This window comes from Chelmon rostratus, chromosome 1 (genome assembly GCF_017976325.1).
Source record: "Chelmon rostratus isolate fCheRos1 chromosome 1, fCheRos1.pri, whole genome shotgun sequence".
Lineage (NCBI taxonomy): Eukaryota > Metazoa > Chordata > Actinopteri > Chaetodontiformes > Chaetodontidae > Chelmon > Chelmon rostratus.
In genome coordinates this window covers 24,780,123-24,805,053 of record NC_055658.1, presented here as the reverse complement: position 1 = coordinate 24,805,053, position 24,931 = coordinate 24,780,123, and the positions used below count along the sequence as shown (strand labels likewise).

The window sequence follows — 24,931 nt, the reverse complement described above, 5'->3', positions numbered from 1 at the left end:
AAGCCCTGACATGCGGTGCGCCCTTGTAGCTCCCCAAAACCCAGAGTCAGCATCTCTGCGTCCGTTACGCACAGCTGGAGGGACGGTCCGCAGCGCCGAGGGGTCGAGGAGCCGGCGGTACAGGTAAGACCCGCACCAGCACTCACCTCACAGCCGCTTTCTGCATTTTAATGCTTCTTTAGGATTATTTTGGGATGGTGATTGAATGTCGATCAACGGTTTGCTTCGACCTTGCATGATGTAATCCGCGCTGGCCTCAATTACTCCACAGTTAAACCCGCACGCGCCCTTTTTGGCCAGAGATCCGGTGGTTTTATGAACACGGAGATCTCAATGCACAGCGGGGAGACTTAATTATCGTTTTATCAATGATCGATTACTGCACGCACGCATTTCATCACGTGCGCGCGCGCTCACTCCGTAACGCTAAATTTAATCAGATGCAATTTGCGAATTAATTGCTTTATTTTGATGCATTTTCGATTTGTTCTAATCGTTTTCACATGTTAAACGAGTCTGGACTCCAGTGTAGTGAGAAGCCAAAGCCTGTGTGATTATGTAGCCATAGTAACAGGTGGCTGTCTGCATCCCCATCACCCCGACCCCCCCCAACACACACACACACACACACACACACACACACACACACACACACACACACTTCTCAATAGATCTGCATCTGTAACTATGCCAGCAGGGACATTAACGGCAAGTACAAGTTCGTGATGATTTTCAGCTATGCGTGCTTTTTGTTTTCAGTCCTTCCACAGGTTGAAGCTGCTGGCTTGTAAAAGATGAAACACACTGTGTGTGTGTGTCTCTTCCCTGTCAGCGGCGTCTTCTCGCCACATAACGGTGCTGGAACTATAAGGGAATAGCAATGCATCTGACATAACTTCCTGTTCGGAGTCGAGACCACGAGGGGCAATGAACGTGCACTCGCCTCCGAGGAGGAGACTCAGGCGCAGTCGTGTCCTCTTCTTCATCTCAGGTGCGCTGCTGTGTTTCGTCTACACGCTGACTCTGAAGGCCAGGCTGTCACAGCCGCGAGCCTCCGCCCAGACGGATGATGCTCTCAGAGCAGAGGGGGGTGGTGATGATGGTGTGGAGGTCAACATTCGGGAGGTGATGGCATCCAATGAGACAGAGGGGGAGGTCGTCTCACCTGAGAGCACCAAACCTCCTGTGGTGATCATCGTCAACAGGACAGATATCGAACAGTGTATCTACGTAGATCCTAAACCTCCGCCAACTCCAACTCCCCCACCACCGACCACCACAGCTACCCCCCGCCCCCCGCTCCAGCGCCCTCACAGGAAGGGTGACTATCCTGAGGACCTGTTCTCAGTGGAGCAGCGACAACAAGGTTGGGTGGTGCTGCACATCGTAGGCATGATCTACATGTTTGTCGCCCTGGCCATCGTCTGCGACGAGTTCTTCGTTCCTGGGCTGGAGGTCATCACCAATAAGCTGCAGATCTCTGACGACGTGGCCGGGGCCACCTTCATGGCGGCTGGAGGCTCGGCCCCGGAGCTCTTCACCTCCCTGATCGGGGTCTTCATCTCCCACAGCAACGTGGGCATCGGCACCATCGTGGGCTCGGCCGTCTTCAACATCCTGTTTGTGATCGGCATGTGCGCCATCTTCTCCCGGGAGATGCTGCACCTCACCTGGTGGCCGCTCTTCAGGGACGTGACCTTCTACATCCTGGACCTCATCATGCTCATCATCTTCTTCCTGGACAACATGATCCTCTGGTGGGAGAGCATCTTGCTGCTCCTGGGCTACATCAGCTACGTGAGCTTCATGAAATTCAACAGTCAGATCGAGCAGGTGGTCAAGACCCAGATCAACAAGCACATGAGTATCGTCAAGGTGTGGACCGCAGAGGAGCCGGAGAAGGTCAGTGATGTCACATTCGGACACAAGTCTGAGGAAAAGTAGCTTAAAGGTAGGATTCTGGTTGAATTAATCTCAGGATCGGACACAGTGCACGACAATAAGATGAGTGTTCACACTGAGGGTGTAGAAAACATCCTTCTGCCAACATTTGCATCATATCTGTGTCCGTCAAAGCTGATTAATAGTTAAATACTGATGTCTGAAATCAGCTGTAATGATTCAACAGTCAGCTCTCGATTGAACCTGCACACGACTGATTGCAGCCACAATTCGGCTCCTTCACTGATTTGCAGCTTCAGATCAAACTGAAACATTTCCAGTGGCGATAACGTTGATTTCACGGTGACGGCTTTTTGAAATGTGCATTTTCTGATCAGGGTTTTGTGTCTGTTGCCTCGAGCTGCAATGATTCTGATGTCATATAGTTAAATGATTTGTTTAATCAATTAGTCAACTTACAGAAAATGAGTCCAACAATTTTGAGTCTGATGAATATTTACACATTTGTGGCAGGAAACTGAATAATTTTTGGGTTGCTGATGGACAAAACAAGATGTTTGAATGTGTAAACTTGAGCTTCTTAAAATTTTAAAGACCAAACAATGAACTGATTAATTGAGAAAATGATCGGCAGATTATTGCTGCCGTACTTCACCAATATCACGTAGTATTTTTTTCTGATGATGATCTATACACCAATACAGCAAATCCCTGCAAAATCAAATAGTTAAATTGTTATTCTGCAATACACACGGGAAAAAAACTTCTCACATTACGAATCATCTTACTTTATAAATGCACTTTGGACAATAGAGTTTTGTAGAATAATAACAATAAAAACATGAAAATATAATTCCAGTGAAAGTCAATAATGGATCATTTTGAATTATTGAACTAACAAACAAACCCCGTGAAAAGACCAAAACTAACAGTGAATATGTCTCCTAAAAACTACAGTGTGTCTATCGCAGCCTGATGGATCTCCTTCCTCTGTGATGTTTAGCTCCATTGTTGTCCAAAAACTATTAAAAACACATGAATGAGCCTCACTGTTGCTCTGGCTGACTTGTTCCTTCATCACCATATTTTTCCTGAGTCTCACAGACACTGTCCTGCTGCCACAAACACTAATAATTTAATTCAGCGCTTGAGGGGATTTAGATGCCTAACAGGTGTTTTGCTGTTGTGCGTGAAAAACATACCACAATCAGACAAAAGACGGACACAGACAGAACAGATCTGCAGAACAGTAACATCACCAGGCCGACTTCCAGCCATGCACAGTTTATTTTCTGTCCTTTCATCTCCTCACAGTTGCTGCCTGCTCCGATACAGTGAAAGAGGGACAGTGATTTGTGGGTTGTGAGCAGGTGACAGCCTGTGTTTGTGTAAAAGCCTTTGATGATGCTGAACAGAAAGGAGTCCAGGTGTCACAGACAGCGCGTCACGGCGATGAAGTGATGGAAATGTCATTCACACCAGAATGCAGACATGTCATTTCACGTAGAATAATAAGAAAACTGCTTTTAAACCGCATTTTCTGCAGAGCGGCTGCAGACTCAACAGCCTCCTGCAGCTGTCAGACAGCAGTACATGTCTGAGCCTGTAATTAACATGCAGAGCTGTGTTTCAGTATTTCAAGTACTCACCATCACTAGCACGTTCTGCAATTAGCCAGAAGCACGTCTGCAGTCTGTGTGCGCTCCTTCAGTCAGAACACCGAGCATGCGGCAACATTAATGGGTCCAGAATTACTGGAATTCAAAAAAATCCTCCTCCAGGAATTTTTATCCATATTAAACCGTTCATGTAAATTTCTGCAACCCAAAAAACTTGAGTATTTTCAGTGTAATCTCTTGAATGTGTTCAGAGAAGATAACCTGTTGAACAAGCATCACGTTGCAGATGCAGCGGATTAAATCTCATGAACAGATCTGCTCTTCGGTGGCTCGTACAAGTGATTTGAGAGCAGTTTCCTCTTGTTAAGACTCACATGAACAGACGTCTGTCTTTTTGTGTCTGTGTGCACGATAGCATCCACAACTGACAGCAGAGATGACAGAGTGGTAAATGAACAACAGACCAAATCTAAGGGCAAGTGATTGAGTGAGACCCAGATCTTCTTATATCCAGGGCTGGATTAACCTGCTCAGGGGCTCGTTGAGCTGCTGCCCCTCGCCCCTCATTCCCACCCATCTTTCTGTCTTTCTATGCCAGAACACCACGCAGGCCCAGGTTTGGTGGAGGAAAACTTAATCAAACATCATTTAGCAGCATGGAGAGTGTAAGCAGCAGAAATAAGGTGTCAGGGTGACAGAATGAAGCAGGATCCACTTTAAGGCTTAAGGTTCATGACATGCTGTTTTGCTGACGAGGAGAAACTCAACATACTATAGTGTTAACGAGATTGGATTAGTGTGAGGGTCTTTGTCTTGCACACCTGGGGCGACACGTCAGCCCGTCACCCCCCCAGCGGTGACGTCCCTAACAGTTTGTCCAGAGCTCAGCTTCACAAGCAAATAAACAAAACCCTGCATGTAAACTGAAGTATTGATGTGCTGCTAACTGGTTTAGTTGTGACTGACTTTCCAGGAGAGTGAAGCTCCAGCAGCAGCACCACCACCACCACAACCTCCACCTCCTGCTGCTGCTGCTCCTGCTTCCTCTGCTCTTCCTCCTCCTCCTCCTCCTTCTCCTGCTGCACCAAAAGCTGAAGATAAATCCAAGCGGGAACCTGAACAACCCCCGAGCAGCCCTCAGTGCAACAAACCGCCATCCGATCCTCAAGAGGACAGAACAAGACTCCGGGTATGAGACTTTGTGATTGTTGTTGTTCTGGTCTTCATCTTCATCAATAACATTCTGTTTTCTATCACTTTGTTTCATCACCCTCAGACGTTGTTGGTCAATTAATTTTGTAGCATTTTAGGTGTTAAATTTACAGTTTTAAAAACGTATTCGCGTGCTGGTGAGAAATGTCGTCTAGGCGACCGTTCCAGAAGCTCCACCCCCCCTTGTCAATGTTGCTGTGCTTGTTAGCTTTCGGTTCTCACGTGGATCTGGACAGTGGTTGACTTCTCATCTCTAGCTCGCTCTATTTTTCATGGTTGAAAGCTGACTAAAATAAGGAGCCTGTGAAAGCAGTCTTAAATGTGCACTTAATAGCAACATAAGCTAGCCGGTCCCAGTCATCTGTTGGCCCATAAATCGGGCCAATATCTGGCATTTTGAGATAATCGATATTGGTCGATGGGTGCAATTATGAGGCTGATTACACAAAAAATGGCTCAACAGAGACGAGGTGCATTCTTCTATGTCCACGTGAATAATGCATTAATGTTAAATGTTCATTGGGATGAAAGGGATGTAACCACCGTTTGCTTATAAAGACTTTGACCACAATACATTGGCCTGTTCACCTGTTGCTGTCGCAGTGTGTTGTTGTGGTCATTGTTTGGACAGTGTGAGACTAAAGGTCAAAGTGTGTGTTAGCATGAGAGATGCTAACCCTGCTGTTAAATATCTCTAACTACAGTCCCGTGCTGTGCTTGATGTCTCTGTTAGCCTTCAAAGGTTTGCACCTGTTCAGCTTTACGTTACCTGAACATTCTTGCTGCAGTTTGACTCCTGCGTGTCTGCTGTCCTGCAGGTGCGTCCCGTGCTGCAGCGAGGCGGCAGCTCGGCCTCCCTCCACAACACCTCCCTGAGGAGCACCATCTTCCAGCTGATGATCCACACGCTGGACCCTCTGGGAGAAGGTAACCACAACTAATGGTGGCTCAGATCTGCAGCCTGCTGGTCCAGGTGTTCGTAGCAAAATGATGTCGGAGTTTGTAAAATGAGACAAACCAGTCGGTGTTCCCTGTTTTAACATTTCATCTTTAAAGGTTTTCCATCAGTTGTCCATCACACATAAAAAGTAAAACTGTCCCCTCTGGGCTGCCGGAGTGATTTTTCTTAAACCTGTAGGTTTAACTTCAACATTTCAGAAAACAAAGAAGAAAATATGACATTTTAAGTTGTTTGTTTTCTGAGAAGCTGAAATGTTGCCTCTTGTATCATCAATATATGAGATACTTTTTAATAATACAATAAAATAGAATAAACAGAAAATTGAGATTAAGCTTCAGAGAACATTTTGAGACATTTCATATTATTTGACAACAACGGTGAGTAAATATGTTTCGTTTTCTACAACCTGGACCTTATTTCTAGCATTAAATATGACCATTTACTCACCCAGACAACTTTGGTGGCATATGGAGTCGTTTTGAAGAAATTAGCCCCAGAGGAGCGGCACGTATATCCGTATAATGCGAGCACTCGGGGCATCCATGCACAGCCTCTATATAACGCATAATCTGCGGCGAAACTCGTTCATATTCCAATATTTTGTTATGATATGCTGGTGCTATTCCCCTCTGAGCCTGTGGTGGCATGTTATCAACATCCGGCGTCTCTAGGCAACTACCTGCGCATGGGTGCCCAGAGTACTCGCATTATACGGATATACACGCCGCTCCTCTGGGGCTAATTTCTTCAAAACGACTCCAAATGCCACCAAAGTTGTCTGGGTGAGTAAATGGTCGTATTTAATGCTAGAAATAAGGTCCAGGTTGTAAAAAACGAAAGTTATCCTTTAACTTGATGCTGTCCTGTTATTTCTGGACCATGACCATGACAACATCGGTTAATCATTATTTTCATCATTAATTATTTTGCTTTACATCAGTTCATCTAATTACTGCCATATGTGGCAAAAAAGCTGCAGACCCTCACACCTGAGAGACTGGAGGTTGTCAGTTTTCTGTGTTTTTATTTGAATAATTGCCGAAACATCTGATCGATTAATTATCTGTCGATCGACTAATCGACTAGATCAGGGGTGGGCAATTAATTTTTGCAAGGGGCCACAGGAGAAACCTGAATTGTGCCAGAGGGCCGCACCAACAAGAACTTAATTCTGCTTGACTTTCTCACATTGTAAAATGCACTAAATTATATTTTGAACAGCTGGTACTTGTAATCGGTAGAATAAAAATAATCTGTAAATATTTATATAAACAGGCTATGTGAAATTGTGGTGAATAGGTCAAATATGAAAACACACTTCCTGATGTATAATACAATGCAAAAATGTCAATTTCTGCACAGGGTTCATTTCTGTCACTTTATCCTGCATTCTCTTCAAAAGTCCAACATTGCTCCCCGTCAGTTTGGACAACCGTCCGTTGTCACACCCGCCAGTTTGTCCCATTTCAGTCCTAACTTGTCCAAACATGCATTTACCTCTGTGAACAAGTGGTCGTCCCTTTCATTGACTTCATGGCTGCCAGCTCCTCCATGATGTGCAAGTCTGCAGTTATCCAACGTAGGAAGATGAGTAGCTGAGGGGTGTCACGGACATCGCAGCTCTCATCCAAAGCCAGAGAAAAACAGTCAAAGTCGGCCGCTCTGTCCTTCAGCTGAATCTCCAGGTTTCCAGTGATATCCTCACCGCGCCTCGTTACAGAACATCAGGAGAGTGGCACGTTTTCAAATGCTCCTTTTTCTCCAATAAGCACTCCTGAATGAACTCGCCATCAGAAAAAGCCTTACTTTTTTGGCGATTTTGTGAGAAATTACAAAGCTTGTCCTGAGGGCTGCATCTCTGGGTGTGCAACGTTTTCTAAAAAGTCCTTGTTGGGTTTGCAGTTTTGTTTGCAAGGCATCAGACTCCTTTACACGCGCTTCATCAGACAGATTTCTGTATTTATCCTCATGTTTGGTCATGTAGTGGCGATTCAAATTGTAATTTTTCAACACAGCGACCTGCGTACCACAAATGAAGCGCACGGCGTTACCTTTGACTTATTTAAAGAAGTACTTGGCAGTCCATGTGTTGCTGAAAACAGGGCATTCATTATTAACCTAACTTCTCTGGGTGTGCGCCGACATATTGAGGGTAACCTGGCTAGCATCACTTGACACTGTTCACCTTCACTCACGGTTCACACACGCATGTGCGTCCACTCGGAAGTAATAGGAACGCAGCGCTTTTCAAATTAAAAGCAACACAGTTGTATTGCATCAAATGCATAAATAATAGCCTATATGTTCTAATTTATGATTGGCCTCTCGTGGGCTGGACAGGGATGCACAAAGGGCCGGATGTGGCCCGGTGGCCGCAATTTGCCCAGGTTTGGACTAGATGTTCCAGTGACTCAGCTCCTTCCTTAAGTCAGGGCGGCGTGATGAACCCCAGCGACCTTCAGCCCGTCCTCGAACTCACCGGGCCGCTGTTCCTCGCTCTCGCAGCAGTCGGCCACCGCTGAGCCTTAATCAGCTTTTCAATACAGGCTAATAAAAGCTGGATAAGAGCCAGCGTGCTGGCAGACCAAGCTCTTTATCTCTGTGGAACGAGTGCAGAGCAGAGGCTGCGGAGCTGAGAGCAGCTCTGTGCAGCTGGATTCTATCTCATTACTGTGTAACCTGTCAGCATATTAAACGTGAACCTGAGCAGATTTAACTTCCTGATAACTAAATCAGTTTTCTGCTCAGTTACGTAGATTCAGCTGAGGAGCAACAGACGGCTGTGGAGGAAGTATTCACATCTTTGAGTAAAAGTACTGATACCACACAGTGAAAGTACTCTTGGTGCAAGTAGTAGTCCTGTATTAGATATATTACTGAAGGAAAATGTGCTCCAAGTATTCAAAGTAGTGAGTGCAGTAAAATGTCCCTGTGAATGTTCTCCTGTTCTATCTGATCTCATTAGATAATTGTGACTCAGTCGTTCATGTCAAAGCAGGATTTTACTGTTGGAGCTGGTTGAGGTTCCTTTTACACTATTTTGTATCAGACTGCAACTAATGATTCTTTTCATTCTGGATTAATCTGCTGATTATTTTCTCCATTAATCTATTGATTTGGTTTGTAAAAACTACATTCAAATTATTGAAAACATTCAAAGGCAAAGCAGCAAATCGTCACATTTGAGAAACTGGAACCAGAAAAACCAAATGTTTTTACAGGAAGAATTAAACCATTCTTAATTAATTAGATTATAATTAAATTCAATTTTTTTCCAATTACAATTTCCAATAAATTTTCTGGCATTTGACTAATTGATTAATCGACTAATGATTTCAGATGCCCTTAGTATAAACTGTAAATCTGTTAAATAATAGTAATGGAATAAAAGGTACAATATTTTCCTCTGAGGAATACCGGAGTAGAAGAAGATTTTTTTGTTACCGCTCTCTAATATGAGATTGAAAGTGATTGATCTTTTAATTTTAACAGACTGAAATGTGTCTGTGACTGCAGAAAAAGTTTTAGTCCTTTGTGGTGAACAGCAGGTTTAGATGTTGGTCTGTTAAAATGAAACACTTTCACCTGTAGTCAGTCCAGGTTCATTCCTCAGTGTTGTTAAAAAGCTCTGTAGGAAATCTCTAACTGAAGCTGAAAGTAGACATGTTGAAGGAAAGTGGGTCCGTCAGTGATGTGAATGCATCAGTGAACAGCACAGACGGTTTCTATCAGTCTGGGTGGACTGAATGTGCAGTAATATAGAAAATGAATGAATGTCAGATGCCCCAGGAGCTGAAATGTTGTTGTGGGTTTTCATCCTAGAGGCAGCCCTAAGAGGGGCCCTCAAAACCCCCGGCCCGAGGAAAGCCAGGAGAGGTAAGCCATCACTTGGCTGCTGATTCCTGTCGTGGTGTGATTTTGCATTCTTACGTTCATTTGATGTGCTGTATTCACATGCCACATATCAACTCAGCTAATATTGTTAATAAAACTCCACATGAGTTTCGTTTGACATAATTTTTGCCTCAATTTGTTTAAAAATAATTGAATTACAACCTGGAAACTCTTCGACTTTACAGCCTCCTCGTCTGACTTTGAATAGCTTTGAAAAAGGAAGTGCTCATTTCATGTAAAAGTGTCACATGACTGGAGGAGACTGATGTTCGGTCTGATGTGTTCTCCTCCAATCAGAGACATCCTTTAACGGTGATGTCAGAGGGGAGAGGAAAGGTACGTGAGGCGTTTAAGTGTCGTGTCTGTTGATGTTGTGTTCATCTGGTTTGCTTCTGAGCTGATTTTTGGATGCTTTGTTCATCTTTGCTCGTTTTCGGTCTGTATCGGATGTTTGCGTGTTCCTGTGTTTGCATCTGGGTGTTTGTGCCGTTGTGAGGACCGCTGAGCTTCACACACTGACTGTTTGAACACAATCACATTGTGCATCCTCGCCTCTTCAGATGTGCTAAAAGCTTCAGTTAGGATGTGGTTTTTAGAAGCTCCTTCAGTGTGAATGTGTTTTCTTGTATCAGCACAATCTAAAATACAAGGAAAATAAAAACATATGATCAATATCGTACATTTTCCTTCCATATTTGTTTGCACAGATGTGTTTTTTTTGGAAAGTGCTAAAGCAGAAGCAAGTTATGCTTTTGACTTGAACTTTTGAAGGAAACAGTTTGTTTGTAAAGACAATCATACGTTGATTACTTGCTAATTTGATGGTCAGGTCAAACAAATATGGAAAAAACAAGACTATTAGAAGAACATAGAAGTTCTGCTTTATGGAGGCTTGTCAGTCTTTTACAGCCAGTGTGTGAGTATGAGGTCAAACACACGTTGACGCAGTTGCACAAAATCTGCTTGTGGACAAAGTGCTGACTGATATCAAAAGGTCTCATGTAGTTTGTGTGAGCGATGATTCTCTTAATTCACAGCAAAGAACAGAGTAAAGCCTCTGAACGTCCCGGAAAAATTACACGGCAAGTCACACCCCCGCCGCCCTGAAGGTGAGTTCAATCTGACATCAGCGTGTTAGCCTAGCTTAGCACAAAGACTGGAAGCAGGTGGAAACTGCTAGCCGAGCTCTGTCAAGTCGCCTCTCTGCAGCTGTGTGCTGTTCTTAATCTTACCGCTCAGGATGTTTTAAAGTGTGAGTGCGACGGCAGAGGAAGAGATCCATGTGACTCCTGAATATAGATGTCTGGAGGCTCATTTCAGCAGCAGGTCAAATTAGAAATCTGGAGAAAACGTCCAACATTTAGCTCCCTGAAGCAACATTTAGTTTTCTGCAATACTGCCAACGTTTAAAGTTCACCATATTAAATGAACAGTGCGTGTCAACACCTCAAAGATCCAAGCTGTGTTTGAACAGTCTAGCCTGAAGGCTAACATTAGCTTGATTAGTCAACATGGGTGCAGTTCTAATATTAGCATGCTAATATAATAATAATAATAATAATAATAAACGTTCCAGCCATGTAGCAGCTTCTGAGTGTCTACATTTATTTCTGTTTATTAAACAAGATAAAAAATGTTTCAGTCATTGAAAGCTTAATATTTATTTTCCCGTTTTGTCAGAGGAAGGCTAGCAGTTTCCCCCTGCTGCCACTGTTTGTGCTAAGCTAAGCTAAACACGTCTATGTTCCAAAAACATTAAATCTGTATTGATTTTCTCATCTAAAAAGGCAAATGAGCATGTTTCTGACTGTATTCAGAGGAGTTCAGGAGGAGCAGCCTTGTTCTCCCACCACCTGAATATTGTGGTTTCTAAAATATTTTGGGACCGTTTGGTGGCATTTTGCAAACGCAAGATTTTTTCTGTGGCGGTTTCTGTGCTGGAGGTGCAGCCCTCAGTAGGCCGGCTGTGTATCGATGGGTTTGGGGTTTGAAGGAGCTCAGTCTCCGCAATCGCCGGGGCCACTCAGGTCGTGTTTGTGCGTCACGGCGTGCTTTAAGGAGGTGCTTCAGAGTCTGAGGTGCAGAGCAAAGCGGGGCTGCAGGAAGCCTGGAGAGGCCGAATCAATCAGCCCGAGGATTAACATGCAGATGGGACGAGTGGGTGTGTGGGCGCCTTTTCCTCCATCAGTAGCCCATGTTTATCTCCAAACACTCCAGTCGCTCCCACTGGCTCTTCATGCTGACCCACACAGCATAATTACGCTGTGTGTGTGAGCACTTTTAGTCATTAACTGCATCATTTCAAGTTCAGACGCATCTTAACTTCATGTGGGCAGAGACATATTTGTCCCTGTGTTAGTTCTTCTTCTTCTGCTTTTCTCTCCAGAAGTCGATAACAAGCCAAACGCAGAGCAGGCCGGTGCAGCAGGGGGCGCTGCAGCCGAGCCGTCCACCTCACAGCCTCAAAGGACAGAAGAGACCAGTGAGAAGACGCCCGACCAGCCGGACGAGTCGAAGGTATGCAGAGACAATTTCAGCTCAGCCGAACCAGAAGTCACTCAGTCTTGAGTTTAGAAGCACTTTGATTTCTATTGTGGCTAAATAGACGACATGCCCACCTGTTTCCTGTTTTATGTTGCAAAACCAGTGGTGGAACGTAATTAAGTACATTTATTCGAGTTGAGGTATTCTGTACTTGAGCCTTTTCTTTTCATACTACTTTCTGCTTCTACTCGACCACATTCAGAGGGAATTATTCTTCACTTCACCACGTTTATCTGACAGCTTTAGCTACCTGTTCACAGATTTAGATTTTTGCAAACAAAAAATGGAATTTGTTTTGTCAGAAATTAAACAACCCAAGAGTTTATACAAGTGTAGCTGAAACCATTAGTCGATTGACAGAACATTGTCAACTATTTTGATAATCGATAATCTTCATTTTTGCAGTAAAAACATTTGATGTTTCAGCTTCTCAGATGTTTGATTTGCTGCTTTTCCTTTGAATGATTTGAATGAATTTGTGAAAATGTGGAGTTTTAGACTAAACAAACACTGAAGGCGTCACTTTGGCCTCATTGTCACCACATATCTCACTATTTTCACAATGTTTCCAAACCAAACGATCAATCGATTAATGGGACATTTATCTGAATTCAGGACTTTGAATACTGAACATTTTCCTGATTATTTTACTTAAGCAACATTTAATGCAGCACCAGAGTATTTTTACTGTGTGTTCTTAGTACTTTTACTCAAGTAAAGGATCTGAATATGCTGACTAATAGTCACAGAGGATGTTTTTCTGCAATAAGTGCTTTTACTTCTAATATTTGAAATACTTTATCCTAATTCTAGGACGTGAGTACTTCCTCCACCACTGTGTAAAAGTAAAATGACCTGAAATAAAGACCAGCTGCATCTGTCTCCTCCTGACAGACTCCATGTTTGAATTCAGTGGCTTCTTTAATAACACCGTCACAACAGGGACATAAGAAATACTGATGAACACGTGAAGGCAGAGTTAGTGTCGAGTGGATTAGCTGTTAATTAATCATTTTAACAGGGAACATTCAGCCCAAAAACAAACCGCTTGTGTCAGTTTGGATTATAGAAACACGATGTCCTGAGAAGTCTGAAACAAAAATCATGAAAGAAGAAATCTGACATCCATCACAAAGCTGCCTCCTAAACCGACTAACGCTTGATTTTTATGCTGCTGCACGAGCCACTGCCTCGATGAAGGCCGCTCTGATTACTCCTCATCAGACTCTCTAATCAGGGCTCGACTAAGTGCTCTCACTACTTCTAGATACTTCTAGATTTTAACAGATTGAATCATTCAAAACATGTCACCTCAAGCAGTTCTGAACTTATTTAACAGCACATAATGTACGATGTGTTCTGGTGTGTCACAGCTTGTAAAGGAAGAATCAATCATTAACAATCAAACTGTGTTTACTGACAGCATGCAGTAACATCCTTTATACAACCATGTGTTCACAAAGTGGTGAACCTCGCTCCATCCTCGCTTGTGAACGACTGAGCCTTTCCAGGATGCTCCTCTCATACCCAATGATGATACTATCACCTGTTACCAATCAACCTGTTTACCTGTGGAATGTTCCAAACAGGTGTTTTTGGAGCGTTCCACATCTTTCCCAGTCTTTTGTTGCTCCTGTCCCAACTTGTTTGAAACATTTTGCTGCATCCAATTCAGAATAAGCAGATATTTACATAAATCAATGAAGCTGATGAGGTCAAACATTAAATATGTTGTGTTTGAGCTTTTTTCAGTTGAGTTTATGTAAAAGTACGAAAACTACACTGTAAAAAACTTTGATGCGAGTGAAAGTCCTGCATTGAAAATGTTACCTGCTGTAAGTAAATACTCAGGAAAATGTTTACAAAAATAAAAAATAAAATGCATAAAACTGTTATAACTCAGTTTCACTCGTGCTCACTCCTGCAGGCGGCAGCGGAGGGATCAGAGGGCTCAGAGGGCGGCGCCGGGGACGACAGCGGCGATGACGACAGCAGTGACCCGGGTGAGAGTGAAGAACAGGACGATGATGATGATGATGGAGACAAGGAGGAAGAGGAAGAGGAAGAGGAGGAGAATGAGCCGTTGTCTTTAGAGTGGCCTGAAACCAGACGCAAGCAGGCCACATACCTGCTCCTGCTGCCCATCGTGTTCCCGCTGTGGCTCACGCTGCCTGACGTCCGCAACCTGGTGAGACATTAAAGAGGACCAGTACAGGTGCTCAGCTGGTTCCAGTTAGCTCCAAACTGGTTTAGTCTGAGTAGTTTTAATAAGGAAACTGTCGACTGGAACCAGATGTGAAATCTTGTGTGCTTTCCAGGCGTCCAGGAGGTATTTTGTCATGACGTTTATCGGCTCCATCCTGTGGATCGGAGTCTTCTCCTACCTGATGGTGTGGTGGGCTCATCAGGTTGGTTGACACTTCACACAAGTCAAATTCACAGGTGTTTGGATCCGCTGTGACACAAGTGTGTACCACCGAGCATGGGAAGCCGTCCAGTTGTGTGACAGAAGCGCTGCTTCAGTGCAGAGTGTCTTTTGTTTTCAGGTGTTTTACCTGCCACATACTGATGAGCTCATTTTTATAAATCAGCACCGCTCACCTGTAACAGCATTTAAAGGAAAAGTTCAAATTCAGAAATGTACTTATTTGCTTACTTTTTAAAAGGGAGATGATAAGATTGATGGTAAATATGAAGCTGCAAAGGTAAATCTGGCTGAAGCACCTCTGAGGCTCATTGTTCAACATGTTATATCATTTGTTTTTAAATGTACAAAAAAACCAAACCTGACTCATTGTGGTTTATGAACAACTTTCTTGAGCCTCTGCTGGTTCACACTCGCCGTAACAACCAGAGTGTCTATGGGTTGTTTTCACTTATTTATGAATATTCAAAATATTTGATGAATTGTTTTTTTGTTAACAGAAAATAAAGACCTCAAAGCTAACATGCTGTGCTAGAAGGGGCACAGATGTTTCTGTGACTCGCCCTCAGTGGAACTGACGCCTGTCTTCATCTTTTTTTTTTTCTAGGTGGGTGAGACTGTGGGCATCTCAGAGGAAATCATGGGCCTGACCATCCTCGCGGCGGGGACGTCCATCCCCGACCTGATCACCAGCGTGATCGTGGCCCGGAAAGGTCTGGGAGACATGGCCGTGTCCAGCTCGGTGGGCAGCAACATCTTCGACATCACTGTAGGGTGAGCAACTGCAGCGAAAAAACATGGTTCTTAGTTTGAATTACTGAACCTGCATTATTTACCTGTACAGTAAGATCTAATTCAAATGTGGTGTCAGGACTGGAAGTGTTAGATCAGCTGGTTAGATAAATCTTACTTTTCTTTAGCTGTAGAAGAAGATACAGCCAGCAGATACATCTGGTTTAAGCAGCAGACACAGCTGAGTATCATCTGCATAAAACTGGACAGAAATACATTTTTGCATTTGTGTAACCAAGCGGGAGCATCTACAACGTGAAAATGTAAAGAACCTGAAATCAAACGGGTCCACCACAACACCACAAGTAACATTAGCAGAACGCAGTGGTGGAGATAAAGTACTCAAAAAATCCATTACAGATGCAGGTCCTGCATTCAACCCTACTTACATAAAACTACAGAAGTATTTTTAACAAGATGTACTTGAAGTATCAAAAGGTCTGCAGAAAAAATGCCCCCTGCTAATATTTATTATCCTGAATCATCAGCCTGCACACAGGCAGGATTTTACTGCTGTGGCTGGTCGAGCTGCAGCTACTATTAACTAATGTACATTTACAGAATATACAGACTGAACAAAATGAATCTGAGGGGTTATGAGGCAATTTAAGGGTCATTAAAAGGCTGAAGTACTTAACTTACTCACAGTATTTGAGTAGATGTACTTTGTTACTTCCATCACTGTCTGAATGCGGTGATCCACGTTCACTCAAAGCTGTCTGAGTGAACAGTAAACCTGACAGGAACTCGTCTGTCCTCTCTGGTTCTAGCCTGCCGGTGCCGTGGCTCATTTACACTCTGTTACACAACGGCGATCCGGTAACCGTCAGCTCCAACGGCCTCTTCTGCGCCATTGTGCTGCTCTTCCTCATGCTCCTCTTCGTCATCATCTCCATCGCCGCCTGCCGCTGGAAGATGAGTCGAATGTTGGGCCTCACCATGTTCGTACTGTACTTTGTGTTCCTCTTCCTCAGCGTCCTGCTGGAGGATCGCATCCTCATCTGCCCCATTTCCATCTGAGCTGACGGCTCGAGGCAGAGAGCGAAACGCCACACACGACTTAGTACGTCCAGACTGGATCAGTACAGAACGTAGGACATGTTAGAGGAACCGAGTCCAATGTCAAAAGGCTGACCTGACGCACAATAGACAACATGGTAGAAACACCAAACTAAGGGAAAAGTAACGATAAAAGGAAAATCCACCCTCAACATAATAAGTCTGATGATTTTCCAGCAGCTGCTTTGTAATAACTTGTAAATAAATTTTCTGTCTTCAAAATAACCCCCTGTTCATCACAGTGACTGTATTTACCCTCCATCTAAACTTAGATTGTAAAATTTATTCACTACATATTTTTCCCTAAAAAAAATATCCACTATGGAACAAATACAGTAGTTTATTTTCTATCAGTCCCACAATGCAATGCGCCACATTTTATAGATACCAACATCACAGCTGACAGTGATGAGTCGGTTTACTGCTCAGAACAGAATTAACTATTGTGAGTCTGCTGTTATGGGCAGTTGTGAACTAGTCAGTGATTTCGGTACCCTTGTGTACAAAATTGTCTACTTCAGTAATCCGTTTCCTACATTTCCCAGAATACACTCATGTAACCACTTGAGACAAAGCATTCTGTGCACAAAGCTAATTATCCCTGATGGGAAAGTAAAGTGTGCAGACGTTGTGTTAATGAGGTTCTTCGAGGTTTCAGGCTCATATCTCGGTCACCACAGAGGTGATTTTACTCTGAAAGAAACTGTTTTCTGTGTAAGCACAGAATATTATCAATATTGTGTACCTGAGCCCACAAATAATCACCATCAGGATATGGCAGTGTGCTTTTTAGCAGCCGTGACAAACACTAATGGAAAAGCAGTCGTTTTATCACTTTCAAGCACAGTGAAAGGGGTTTGTTACCTGGCTGAGAAGTTGGAGGTGTGCAGCCTGCAGCTCGTCAGATAACAGCTCACTGTGGCTGCTCCTCCTCCTTCCAGCACTACCTACAATAATCTTGTTTGTAGTAATAAGCATTGAGCTCACTGACAAACGCACTGCGTTTCCTGTGAGTACTTCATAATAAAAGTCAACTGGTGTTTTGCCAGTCCAATGCTTTTAATGTGAAGCTGAAGCAGGAGGAAATGTTCAGTTTGCATTAGCAGCAACTTAAAACAGCGTTTTTCCAGGAAATATCATCAGACACCCAGCTCATAATACTTAAAATATATAAATATTGCAGTACTTTCATCAATAGCCCATATAGACTCTATCAGCACTGTGTTGCCTCATTTGGTGATAATGACTAAACAAACATTTACTTCAGTGAAAACCTTTGAGATTAAAACTTTAACTGCAGCTAAAAAAAAAACCCTGGTTTCTGCTTACTTTAGTGGTTTGCCGTCTGACGTTGTTAGACCTTGAGCGCTGATTGATTTTGTGCTTTAAGTCTTCACTGTAGCTGCTGGAAATATCTGAATGTGACAGCAGACTATCACCGACTGCTCAGTTTTCTACTTTTGAGTGTTTTCAGGGTGGACTTCCTTTATTGTTGTGAGCGTAATGCTTCTGGAACCTGAGGTGATTTTCGTAGGTTAATTAAATCCATTAAGTCCGTTACAGCAGTGAAGGCTCAGCTTCACTGTGCAGCAATTCAAACCTTCTGGATGCAACTTCAGTTTTGTATGTTCAGTATTTTCTGGACTGTGTTCTTAAAACTTTGTTCTGTAACCAAACTAGTGTTTGTTCCTGTTCAGTGTATAAAAGAACGTTTTTGTGTGATTTTGTCAACATAACTGTGGTGGAGAGAAGCAGTGATCATGTGTGTGTGTGTCAGGTAAACGTGTATCAGACTGTCTTAGCTGTGAGACCGGTGTCACGCTGTCAGATGTTTCCGTCTTGTTAAATGCTCTTGTTGGATTGAAGTGGATGCAAACGTGTTGTTGATAGGAAATCTATCAATATTTCAAATTAAAATTCCATGCTGCAATAAATTATTTTTTTAACAGTGATGGAGTCGTGTGTGTTGCAGTATTATTGACCCTGCGAGGCTGTGATGCGTCTGAAAACAAAAGGCTGGATGAAGAAGCAAGTTTCTGAAAGCTGCTGCTTGTGGTGGTGGAGTACATTTCTCGTTGTTCACTACATCTGATTCCTAAACATGACGGTAAAATACATCATTCAATATTAATTTGGGCCTCCACCATTTAAAAACATGACCTTGTGTCCTCCGTATGTTCTCCACCAGCTCGGCTTTACTTCCATCAGTCTACTGCCTCAGTCGCACCACCTTTTGCATCAGTAAAATTTAAGTTTAAAAATGCTGTCATCCTGTTACATGCATGTTAGCCTGCTAAAATTAGCATAGAGTGCAACTGTGCAAGTTAGAGCTGGACTGACCGGCAGCTAGCTGTCAATCCAGTTTTAGTTAGCATAGTTGCACTCTGTTAATGTTTCAATGCATAAACACTGGATGCATGCATGCAAGCATGCATGACAGCATTTGGCATGTTGCTGTCAAACAGCAAACAACATGTTGAATGCATTTCCCCATTATTTTTTAATATACCAAACTCTTGTTTTACTTCCATGTTTTGCATCTTGCAGTCTTTGCAGGTGCTTTGCTATTTTTCTTAGTGCATTAATACTGCATCATGATCATAGTTAATGATAATGTGAAACTGGCTACAGAAATATGAATGGAGCCAACAAATAAACCTTGCTCCATAGCGGCACCAGTGGTCAAAGTCATGCTCTGCAGATCGTAAATATTCGTACAAATTTCATCATGGCATTATCGATTAACGTTACTTACCCAAGAGCCAAAGCTTATTTAAAAAGCATACTCTAAAAAGAGAATAAAGAAGCCAACAATGCACGTAAGTGATTTTATTTACAGTTAAACAGTCCTACAGATCTAGTCGCTGTACAGAATCTTCACATCTAAAAAGGACCTTTGCACGTGTGAATAAATTGTTATAAAATGTGATTTCTACAAAGGGCGGGTTCAAATGTACACAGCCCCAGATTCTGCAAAAATCATTCATTTGTACAACTTTTAAACACAACAAGTATCCACAGATGATTGGCAGCTTTTTCCAGCTGCCGACCTCAAAGTTGATGCGTCCTCTCCTGGACCTCGACCGGATTTTCAAGATGAAAACAGTCGGTTTACTTTTCAAGGGGCAAAGTGCAACTTACTGACCACAAATCACACATGGTTGAGATTCATGAGACCACCATGAGTTCAGGGTCCTCGGTCAACCATCAAGTCCGTCTATCAGTCATCATTAACACACACATGAAAATCCAGTTCTACCAGAGTCTGTTTGGTCAAAGATTCCTCTGAGCTCCAGGTTTTGCTAAAGAGGTCTTTGAGTTCTGTTCAGTGGAGCTCTAACACAGGCTGATATGTGCTGAAGCTAGCTAGAAAACACTCGTATCCCACCGTCTGTTAATGTATCATTAGTGTCTCCTGTGGCCACTGAAACCAGAATCCCTTTTTGGTTTTACTTTGATATGATGGAGGTAAAGCTGCTGAGTGACAGATACTGAAACAACACGACGGGATGTTACCTCAGAGGACATTTTCATTCTCCCAAAACTGCACTCTGAGCTTTTCACAGATATCTGATCGTAAAAACAACCCAGTGACAATCATAAAATCTCAATAATGCACTTTAGAGGAATCACAGACGCCGCCTCATAAAAACAATTCAAAGCTCATCGGCACTGTGGCTGGGGTCTGCACCCTCCAATCTGATTCGTTACTACCACAGGCCGAACGCAAACATTCAATAAGTGGTTGTAAAATGTAAAATCAGGCTGGTTGAGAAATTGTACCACAGATATGTAAAAATAAGTGACAATGTGGGTAAAGCTTTTTTTTTCCCTCCTGAAATATCAAGTTTGTGGACATTTTGCTGCATGTTTCCTGTGCAGTGAGAGATTATTACCAACAATTCATGTTTTACCTCCAAATGAGGTGGTTTACGTATCTTAATGTGTTTCTCCTCCTGTCAGACTTCGTTGTAGTGGCAGTAAGTACATAAAGTAGCAACATGTACCAGGATTTTCCTTTAAGAGCTGTAAACCTCCAATATGGCTGCTAAAAGGTGTTTAGTTTTTTAGTTTAATTTGTTTTTCAGCACTGACAGTGACTGCCTGCATCATATTTGGTTTAGTATTTCAGAACAGCTTCTCTATATTTCGGACAAACTGTACTGTAGTGAGTTCTCTCCAAATTCATCTGCCAACAGTCTGAAGCACAGAGACGATGAATAGACACACTGAGGTTAACAAACAGCAAAGCCAACTAAAAAGTTATTATTCATAGGATGAAAAAATATTTCAAAATGTTTCGTACACTTTACATTAGAATGAAACGAGCACAACTGTAAGTGGTTGTGGCAGCACAGCGGACGTTATGTTCAGATACTGGACTAACATCAAAGGCAGCTTTTAAAGTGGCTCAAACATTGAAATTAGGGCTGCAACTGTTTTCATTATTGGTCAATTCATTGATTAATCATTTAAATGGTTTGTCTATGAAATGTTTGCAATCTTAATAATGCACAAAAGGCATGAACCCACAGTCCAGTCGGACTTTTCCACTGTAATGTCTGAAATCTGCTCGTTTTGTCTGATCAACAGGTGTGACAAATAAAACAGCAGATTCTCACACTGGAGACGCTGGAACCCGGTGGAAAAACGACTGAAACGATCAATCAACGGGCAAAATCGTTTCTGAGTTATTTTAGTTGGATTGGCTGATCGTTGCAGCTCTAATTTTAATTTTTTTTTTTTTTTATGCTCCAACTAGTCCTAACTGAAAACAGACACTAAATCTGTACAGTGACATCTCTTCAGTTTGCTGGAAATGAGCAGTGAGTGTTCAGGTCGCGCTGGTTTAACCTGCGAGACAACAGCGACCACATGACAAAACACTACAATAAATAAAGCTTACTTTGTATAAATAGAGTTCAAGTTAAAATATTGCTAATATTAGTCTTCATATTCTGTACGACTATACAATATAAATGTTGCATTAAAAAAAAAAACCCTCTACTGCGGTGTATTTACAGTAATTTTGTGTAATTTTCACAGGATTTCTAAAGAAACCAGGTGAACATCAACAACACTGGATGAAGTTGTGTTTATGAACGTTCATTCAGATGAAGTCCGTAAAACTTTTTTTTTTTTGTTCAGGGCTACATGACGCTGAGCGCTGTCAACTGCACCTTTTTGATCACTCGCAGAGTTTTCCCAAAGCGTTTCCGTAGTGCACATTCACAGTCTTCCGACAGGTTTCCTGAGCTCGTCTTAAAACAATGACTGAAGTTGCTCCTGGCCCGTGAAGGTGAGCGTTTACAGGTAAGGCTCTCCAAATGTCCTGCGGCACTCCATCACCCCCGTGCTGGGAGGACGGTCACAGTTGTGGGTCAGCTTCACCAGGCTCGGCACGAGGCGGTCGTACGCCAGCTTGTACTCCCGATCGAAGGCGTCTGAGGGAGGAAGAGAAGGACGTCAACATTATTCTGATCCCAAAGACGTGTGAGTCGTTTTTTTTTCTCAGTTTGCACTGAAAGCTGCTCTAATCAGTGTCTATCCATCAAACGGCTGTGCACAGGCTTGTAGTGTCAGTGATTGTCCCCTCAGCTCTATGGAGCGTTTCAGTGTCTTAAGTGCTTGTTTAAGTAAAGTTCTTTTTTCCCTCAGAAAATCTTTAATTTTTTATTAAATTCATGGAGGTTACATGCAAAAATATAATTCAGTCATTAAAACATTAAATTATGACTCACCAATATCAATGTTATCTTTTCCCAGAGCCACCAGGGAGAGGAAGAGGATGTCCCTGTACAAACTCCTGAGGAAGAGAGAGTCCAGCTGTTTTCAGACAATTTACAGATTGAACAGTTTGACTGACTCAATGCTTGTAGAGTCACATTATGCTTTCTGGATGTCTCCTTGTCTTTTAGTGTGTTTTGCCATATTTTACGTTGGTTAGCCTGTTTAACTTGGTATTAGCATGTTTTGCGGCTAATGTGGCTAGCATACCCCTACGGGCTGGAGTGATGTTGGACTGATGTTGTAATACTGCGGGACAGTCAAGAGAAACTGTGGAACATTAAGCTTCATTTAAAGCAACTAAATAAGGAGTCGGTTTGATGCCACTAACTGTTTCTTCATGGTGCTTTCTTTGCGTTTATACTGCAGCACTAGCTCAGATAGCATTAGCTATTAAGCCAGTTCTGCTCCAGGATCCTCGCCGGTATGTGTCTGTTGCTGCTGTATGTAAATTCATTGTTGGACACCCTGAAGGCAACAGTATAGCTTCATGAAAAAGAAATGGTCAAACCACAGCAGCTCATTTGCTTGGTAACATTGTGTAACTCTGATTAGCACCCAGCAGTTAGCCTTTTCAGACAACAAAGCTGTAACGTTAGCGGCCTGTTGGGCATTGAGGCCGAGGCGAATACAGATCAGATTCATGCTCGAAGGTGGTGGAAGTTTTTAGCTTATAAGTAGTTATTATGGTGATATTCACGATAAAAGTGCAGATAAAAACTTTGAAACTCAAAGCATCAGCTGAGCTGTGGTCAGGCCTGTGGGAGCTGACCAATCAGAAGAGACTGGGCCATTTGGGAGGGTGGCCTTAAAGAGAGAAAGTTTCAGACAGAGGGTGAACAGAGTTGCTGCAGCATGAGGGAAGAATGTTTCTATGAATGTTAATGCATCTCACCCAAAATAACAGTATGACCCTGCAAATAAGCTCGCATGTAGTACAGAAGTAGTATTATAAAATAAGCGACATTAAAAAAAGTGAGTAAACTTTATGCAGCCACTTTTCAAAAGGTTGAGTGTTTGATACTCTGAGATATGAGACCCTGAACACACCGCAACATGACAATTTAATAAATAAATAAATGATCCTGGTATGACATGTCAGTGCTGACCTTTGCCTTTTGATCCCAAGCGTCTGGCCCAGCAGCTGCAGCAGCTGAGACATCGGCCGGCTGACGTCGTTCCTCTGGATGCTCTTCACCACGCTCTGCAGTAACTCCTCGCTGAACGGCTTCTCCTCCTCCGAGACCGGCCGGGACAGAGGGTAACCCACATCTGGCGAAACACACGAGCATTAGTTTAGCAGTGGAGTCCTCATGTTAGTGCTCAGACATTTAACAGCAATACAAAATGAGGATGGTTTTATCAATAACAGGTTCTCACTCAGATGAAAAGTACTTGGGGCTGGGTATCTGTACTGGTATAAAGCAGTACTTTATTTGGCATATACTGCATGCTGGATTGGATCAGTAGATGTTAAAACAAAAAAAAAAATGATATAATATATTTTTATTTTTTTACCAGTATTATAAGTGCAGTGTGTGGTGAATAAATAAAAACATGCATGTCATTAAAATAAATGATTTTTTTTAGGCTTTTTCCCTTTACTGGAGAGTGATGACCAAAGACAGACAAGAAAGGTGGGAGAGAAAGAGGGTATGAAATACAACAAAGACGCCCCTACTCTGCTATTTTCTTCCTGACACAACAGTAAACGATGAAAATTTAAAAAAAATGTTTTTTTTTTCACGCCGGTTATAATGTAACCTCATGAAAAGTTTGTGTAACAACAATAATTCTCTTATAAGAAATAAAAATCCATTCTGTTTAAATTAGTTTAAATTCAATGCAGATTTATTGCTTCAAAATATTTAAATATATCAATATTTAGAGGAATGTTCTTCTAACCTGTCTTACAATTATCAGCATTATTTTTATAACACTGCATTTATTATTTACTATTTATCATTTGCACATGTTACTATTATGTTATCTTTATAGTACTTTTGTACATATTTTATCCCTCTTTCTTTCTGTTTGAGCAACTAGTACTACAACAAAGCACTGATCCCTGCAGGGATCAAGGTTTTTCTGAATCTGAGTGAAACTTTTAGAAAGAATCCAAAAAGCGTCATGAAGAAAAAGAAAATTAAAGCTCTCATATTTCTAATTAGCAATTTAATTTGACAGCATAATTCATTTGTGTATTTGTGAATGCTGTTATCATCTTTGGTCACTCATGTTGTAACGCAGTCTGGAAGAAGAAAGTGACGACATCTGGTGAGCAACACATCAACAAGTGTTACCCAAGAGAGACAAAGATGAAGGTTGTTGTGAGTAGCTGATTGCAGCAGCTGTTCATAGGTTAGTCTGTCTAACAGCTGTGATCAGTTTAGATGGAATAGTAAAAGAACAATGAGCTGTGTAATAATATTTACAGTGTTAAATTCGACTACATTGTCAAACAACAACGGTGAGGTTAGCTTCACCAGATATATTAAGACATTTCTTAAGTTTACTGGAACCTGATTTAGTGAATAAAAAAATTAGTATTGGATTTATAAGTTAGTGCAACTAAATGCTGGTGACTGAAAGATGATGGAAAACTGAAATACAAACTAAAGGTATTCAGGAGCACCAGCAGGGTTTGTCTGGCGTTCAGTACCCAGCCCTTTAAGTACTACAACAACGGCCATCTTTAAAAGTTACTGAATAAAACTGGATGTCCATGTCAAGCGA

The 24,931-nt window shown here is 42.3% G+C and overlaps 2 protein-coding genes across 3 annotated transcripts in view; one reads left to right on the top strand and one right to left on the bottom strand.

Moving 5' to 3' along the window:
• Positions 1-18,354, top strand: LOC121627719 (sodium/potassium/calcium exchanger 1-like). 2 transcript variants are annotated; one of them, XM_041966736.1, is made up of 9 exons: positions 1-123; positions 760-1,902; positions 4,495-4,710; positions 5,552-5,660; positions 11,975-12,105; positions 14,060-14,320; positions 14,451-14,540; positions 15,165-15,331; positions 16,120-18,354. In XM_041966736.1, exons 2-9 carry the CDS (start codon positions 928-930, stop codon positions 16,367-16,369), a joined length of 2,199 nt encoding a protein of 732 aa, XP_041822670.1. In that variant the 5' UTR covers positions 1-123; positions 760-927; the 3' UTR covers positions 16,370-18,354. The 2 variants fall into 2 exon arrangements, with proteins under 2 accessions (XP_041822670.1, XP_041822678.1); XM_041966744.1 differs by lacking the exon at positions 14,451-14,540.
• A 908-nt stretch (positions 18,355-19,262) lies between these two features.
• The window catches only part of LOC121622336 (C-myc promoter-binding protein-like), a 66,023-nt gene continuing 60,354 nt past the window's right edge, over positions 19,263-24,931 (bottom strand). Inside the window, exons 33-35 of the mRNA XM_041959572.1 lie at positions 23,305-23,467; positions 22,150-22,214; positions 19,263-21,852 (exon numbers count right to left, since the gene is read on the bottom strand). Of these exons, the coding sequence (XP_041815506.1) occupies positions 21,716-21,852; positions 22,150-22,214; positions 23,305-23,467 (365 nt within the window). The 3' untranslated portion in view covers positions 19,263-21,715. The remainder of the gene's footprint in view (positions 21,853-22,149; positions 22,215-23,304; positions 23,468-24,931) is intronic.

What these genes read in the sequence shown, in the direction of transcription:
- LOC121627719 (XM_041966736.1), top strand. Translation starts at nt 928, where the DNA reads ATGAACGTGCACTCGCCTCCGAGGAGGAGACTCAGGCGCAGTCGTGTC. An exon ending in CCGCAGAGGAGCCGGAGAAG is followed by an intron (nt 1,903 to 4,494) that starts GTCAGTGATGTC and finishes CTGACTTTCCAG; the next exon opens with GAGAGTGAAGCTCCAGCAGC. An exon ending in TGGTGTGGTGGGCTCATCAG is followed by an intron (nt 14,541 to 15,164) that starts GTTGGTTGACAC and finishes TTTTTTTTCTAG; the next exon opens with GTGGGTGAGACTGTGGGCAT.